The 5,657-nt window shown below is 44.7% G+C and overlaps 1 protein-coding gene across 2 annotated transcripts; it reads left to right on the top strand.

The window, feature by feature from the left end:
• The first annotated feature begins 205 nt into the window (after positions 1-205).
• On the top strand, positions 206-5,286 carry LOC147880535 (uncharacterized). Of its 2 annotated transcripts, none has more exons than XM_087370680.1 (9): positions 206-533; positions 1,419-1,474; positions 1,744-1,849; positions 1,963-2,042; positions 2,172-2,657; positions 2,769-3,350; positions 3,473-3,685; positions 4,434-4,577; positions 4,682-5,286. In XM_087370680.1, exons 1-9 carry the CDS (start codon positions 470-472, stop codon positions 5,066-5,068), a joined length of 2,118 nt encoding a protein of 705 aa, XP_087226806.1. In that variant the 5' UTR covers positions 206-469; the 3' UTR covers positions 5,069-5,286. The 2 variants fall into 2 exon arrangements, with proteins under 2 accessions (XP_087226806.1, XP_087226805.1); XM_087370679.1 differs by having other exon boundaries at positions 207-533; positions 1,726-1,849.
• Positions 5,287-5,657: the final 371 nt, after the last annotated feature.

Raw genomic sequence — 5,657 nt, 5'->3', positions numbered from 1 at the left:
GTGGAAGGATGAGTGGTATCAATAAAAAGGGAAAGGGGGGGGGGATTCTTTTAGGTCGTCTTCTCCGGCCAAAAGAACGCCACAACATAATACACACACACCAAAAAAAAAAAAAAAAAAAAACACAAAAGCACAAGGTCAAGGCTTGCCCCAAAGGGCCAAAGAAAACAAACAAAAATTTATCAAAGCGATACAAACTTCTTCGTTTTCTTCTTCATCTTCTTCTTCTGCTGCTGCTGCTGCTGCTGCTGTTGCGGCCGCCGCCTCTCCTTCCTTCCCTCTCCTGCTCCTTCTGCTTCCATGGCTGCCCTCCCTTCCTCCTGAGCTCCCCCCCCCCCCCCCCCCCAAAGGTACGCCCCTCCTCATTTTCCTTTTTCTTTTTGCTCCTCCTCCTCCCTTCTCCCTCGCCTCACTCCCCCCCCCCCCCCGCAGCTCGCATTTTTCCCTCCCCGGACCTGTCTCCCCCGCTATGGCTGCCGTCGACGTCGTCGTGCCTCCTCCCCCTCCGCCCCCCGTCGAGCCGGCCAACAACCGTATCCTTCCTGCACTCCTCGAAAATCCCCCCCCCCCCCCCGGCTCTCGCATTTTTTTCTCGCTCTCGTTTCTGTTCCGACTTCCTCGGCGTTTTACCGCGAGGAGATGTATTTTGCCGCCGACGGAATTGTTCTGTACGGATCTCAGCTTTGCAGTCCTCATTGTGTGCGGAATTTAAACAATTCAACTTGTTGCCGAGTCAAATCGAGCCGTGTTTTGCGCGAGAGGAATGATTCTCTCCAGATCTAAGTAAAACAGTCTTATTCTCGTTCTAGAGAGCGTGTCGTCTCCAGCTTTAACGCTCTCCCAACGAAGTTTTTTCCAGGCTGCAGCTTTCGCATTACTATTTCGCTTCCTTTATGTCGTTCGCATGGCTTGAAAAGTGTTTTACGAATGAAGAATGAAGCATTAATACTGCCCGGAATTCTCGCCTTGTCTTCTTTTTTAATTTGAAATTGTTCGCTTTACCAAGGCTACTGAATATCGCCGGTCAAGAATTACTATCTGCACTTCAATTGTCTGGCGGACATGTGCGCCTTTTTCACTGTAGGGCGTCCTATCGGTTCCTGTTTTATTCTCAGAAGGTCTTTCAAGAAGGCACTTGAAGAAATGTTATGGGTCGAAGCCAGATCAGGAAGCATTTTTTAGGAATGGGCCACGTACAGGAGAACTTGATATGCGATCTATATTGACCGCTTCAGCCTCCCACCCAACTGCATCTCACATGTTTCTGCTTTTCACCTGCTTTCTGTTCTCTCCACGATTCAGTTCCGACGTCATTCGCACGCGGCTAGTGGAGAGATGTCGCTATAGGAGAAGAAAACGAATTTTAACATGAGTTTACACTGTAGCCGGCTTTGTATAGCTTGACTGCTTTTCTTCAGACTCAGGTGAACGGCTTCAGAAGCTGAACGGGGTCTTCAAGCCCGAGACGGCAAAGGTATGGCAAAGCCCATTACACCAGGTGGAAGCCTGCTAAATTCGTTTAAAACTTTGAGAACTGGACAGTCCCGCTTCTTGTTACTGTGCTTTTGGAGATTTTTTTAATGAACAGTAGTGGAGGAATGCATTCTGCGTCTCTTTTTAAGTTTTTTGTCGTTACACCTAATTATTGCTAGTGCTGAGGATCGATTCCTACAGTAGCATTAGATGGCTCTTGCTAATTTTTTGAGTTTGTTGCAATCATGTCAGGAACATTCTAATCCTCAGGGCCACTTCGCTGATACTGCTCAAAAGAAAAACATAGACGGCACGCCTAACGCCACTTACAGCACATCGAATGGTCATAGCAGAGGCTCTGGTCACCCCAGTGAAGGTGTGTCGGTTTATGATGGGATTATATTCTGAGATGCCGTTCTCATGAAATCCTCGGCAAACTGTAATCATTTAAAAGGTTGCATGTCTTAAGCTTAAGTGATGATGTTGTAGGTGGGGATTATGTAAGATATAATCCTTCAACGGGAGGCTGGGAGGATGGCATGATATTTGATGCAAGAAATATTTACCCTGTAAGTTTATTCTTGGTTTGTCTTTTCATATTTTCGTACAGGGAAAATCACTTCTCTTTTCGCTGCCCAATACTGACGGTTCAAGGTTTGCTGCATCTCCTAACATCTTTTTGGAAGTTCTTTCAACAGGGAATTCATGTAGACAATGGTCAACATATGTACTATGCGTCAGGGTATGGATATCCTCCTCAGCCTACCTACTGCTCACAGCCCCCAGGGCCTTACATGTCAAATATGGGCGCTGGTTCAGCAGGCTATGGACCTCAGGCTTATGGGCCATACTATCAGCAGGTGCCATCTTCATCAGTAATGCAGTATTACCCTTCCCCCCCAGTTCCTTCAGGCCAAGAAGGATCTATGTTTGGGTATAGAAAATTTAATTCAAATGATGTTGGCCGATCCCATAAATTTAAGTCTGGAGTCGGTGGCAGGCAAGGTCACCAAGTTGGCTTTAGAAGCTCCCTGCCACCGAATAATTCGAATGGGCCAAATCGAAGGGGTGGTTTACCGGCAGCTCCAAATGCAAGTTTTCATGATTCAGCTGGTGGTTATGAATTCTATTCTCAGCAGTGGCTCTCTTCTGCTGGTTGCCTTCAGTCTGTCTCCTCATCTCAGGTTGAAGTCAGAAACTGCTGCTTTGTCTGCTGATTGGATTGAACTAACGTAACTTTTGAGTTGCATTTCCATGCATTCTGATGATCATGTTTTGGAACTATTATGGAACAGAATGCTGCTATTTCTGGCAATTGCACCCCTCCTTTACCAGCCGGCTGCGGTAGGCATCAAGCCTTCCCTAGGGTTCAGTCAGCCCCAAACATTGTTGGTAAAGGCTCTCAGGGTGGCTTGAGGGTAAAGTCTGCAAAAACTGGCTCAGCAGGAAGCAATTGGAGAGCGAAAGAAGTAACAAAGCATCAGGGAAAAGGCGATCTGCATGCCAACGTTCCTGATGCGTCTGCTGATACTTGCACTGAGGAAAGTGAAAAGTCTTGCACTTTGAAACCGAAAGCCCAACCTATTGCAGTTCAGGTCTGTGCAGATTTGCCCTACCAACTTCCTGCTGTGGGTGCACATCAGCCGGAATCGGTTAATAGGAATGATTACAACAAGGAAGACTTTGAGACTGCATATGAGGCAGCGAAATTTTTTATCATAAAGTCCTATAGTGAAGATGATGTACACAAAAGCATCAAATACAGTGTCTGGTCAAGCACTCCCAATGGTAATAAAAGGCTGGACGAGGCGTATAGGGACGCTCAAGCAAAGTCGGAGTCAATCTCAACCACTTGTCGAGTTTTTTTCTTTTTCTCGGTGAGTAAAACAGCACTATTCATTTAAATTGAGGGAAAATACATTTATATTGAGGGCAAAGACATTGGTTCCTGCCCAGAACTATGGTCTTGACGTATTTATCTCTCTGTGGGCTATTTCAGGTCAATTCAAGTGGGCAATTTTGTGGCGTAGCAGAAATGGTTGGCTCTGTAGACTTCGGCAGGAACATGGATTTTTGGCTGCAAGGCAAATGGAATGGTTGTTTACCGGTGAAGTGGCATATTATCAAGGATGTCCCCAATTGTCATTTCAGACATCTTATCCTTTCGAATAATGATAACAAACCTGTTACCCACAGTCGCGACACGCAAGAGGTTTGTAACGTCTCTTGGTAGGGTGGGTTGTAGGCTTGTAAGAGACCGTGTGAAGATACTGTATGAAACTCTTATGCCTTTGGTTTTGAGGTTGTGAAGACTGGTTTGCCTTCTTTGCACTTTGTGCATCTATGTCCTGGTCCGTTTATACTTTGTCCCCTATTCTGGGCTGAATCCTGGATTATGTTTCTAGTTAAAATCGTGTGGATGCTGATTTTTCGGGAATGCCTACCTGAAATATAATCGGCCTTTTAGGAATGCCGAGCCTTATAAGGTCTAGCAAATTCTGAGCATGATTAGCTTTTGTAGTTCTAGAGAGTACTCTCTGGAAATAAGCGTTTAGGTCTGTTATAGATGCCAGAGGGAAGGGGACTGGTGGGATGGATATAAGAGAACTTCACGCCGTGGGGTGAAATCAGGTTGCTGTGCCATCCAAAGCCTTCTCTTCTTGCCAGAGACTGCATTCCATGGTCCCTTATTGCCAGAGATCGGCAAATGTGTTGCCAGGGAGGGGATGCTTGTGTTGTGAATATACAAAGTTCTTGCAACGTTATATGATTAAAGCAATTGTGTTACTTGTGGTTATTGTTTCTTCTTGACGTGAAAATACTTTAATAATTTTGTATGCAAGGAAAAGGGAGGGACAGGGTGAGACAGTTCTATTTGCTACCTGGTGTATTGAGCTTATCTATAGATTTCTAGTCTGTTGTATAGCAATTTAGTGGTGTTGACATGTAAGTGCTGGCAGGTGCATATGGAGCAGGGAATTGAAATGTTGAAAATTTTCAAATTCTTTCCTTTGAGAACATCCTTGCTGGATGACTTTGCATTTTATGATGGGCGGCAGAAAATTCTGCAAGAGAGAAAATCAAGGCAGCTTGTACATCGGCAGGTATCTATCCTTTTTCTGAAAGAGATGTAAGTTCTTTCAATCAAAAGTTTATTTTATTGTTGGCATTTAACATGGTGTCTGCTTGTACGTGCCTTTAAATACAGGCAGTAAAACAAGTCAAAGAGAGGCCACTTGAAAAGAAGAGTAGTGCATCTGAGGCCTCAACAGATGAAGACAAGGAAAATGGAAGGCCAGGTGAGCAAACAGACTTGGAACCAAAGGTTACAAGCCTTGAGTGTAAAGTAGCTGAATTGAAAGTTGATGTGGCTGCCGACTCTAACATTAAACTTGGAAGGAATGAAAACAATTCAGTTGAGGACAAGGAAGGAGCTCCTCTTGAAACTACTGAGAACAAGAGCAAACTCATATTGGATTTGCAGTCTTTGCCAGAAGGAAAAGATGATACATCCACCATTTCCAATTATAAGAAAGCGTTGTTGGAAGGCATACAAGGAAAGGCCATTGTGCTCGACAAAACTATTGGGGTGTAAGGAAGCTCATGTAGACTTACCATTAACGTATTCTGCAGTCTCTGCATCAAGGACGCTGAGTGTACAAGTAGTAGTTCACGAGAAGTTGACGGAAGTTGCCTTAAGATGCTAACACAGTATCAAGCAATTTGGTAGTGGAAAGTGTATGCAAAAGAGAGGTTTTGGTAGCCGCCACTCCTTTGTATGGCAAAGCTGGTGAAAAGCGAGTTGACTTGAAATCTTATGACCCCTTTTCATATCTATTAGGTCATTTGCTTCACATAGTTCTGCAAAGATTACTCCTGTCTTGCATTCTGACTGTCCACGCTTTTTCTATACAAGAGCATTACTGCAGGGGAACTGGCATGTACTTGACGCCATGGATGCTCTTGTTCTGGCCTTACCCTCTTGGAGTATAGCTTGAACATTTTCAAGCAAGGGGGCCTTCTGAAATATTTAGGCTCTGGTCCTAAATATCATATAGCCCCTTCTATTTTTTGGCTTTTCCTGGAAATGGGGGTCAGTACGCTCATTATTTTTTAGGGGTGAGGAGTAGACAGAGAAGAGGGACGTAGGGGTTTGCTGGAAGCAAAATCATGCTGGCACCAAT

The sequence above is a fragment of the Dipteris shenzhenensis genome, chromosome 32, assembly GCF_047967505.1.
Source record: "Dipteris shenzhenensis isolate YYH24624 ecotype China chromosome 32, Dip_SZ_1.0, whole genome shotgun sequence".
Taxonomy (NCBI): domain Eukaryota; kingdom Viridiplantae; phylum Streptophyta; class Polypodiopsida; order Gleicheniales; family Dipteridaceae; genus Dipteris; species Dipteris shenzhenensis.
The sequence above is the reverse complement of the archived record's forward strand: the minus strand, read 5'-3'. Positions and strand labels throughout refer to the sequence as shown.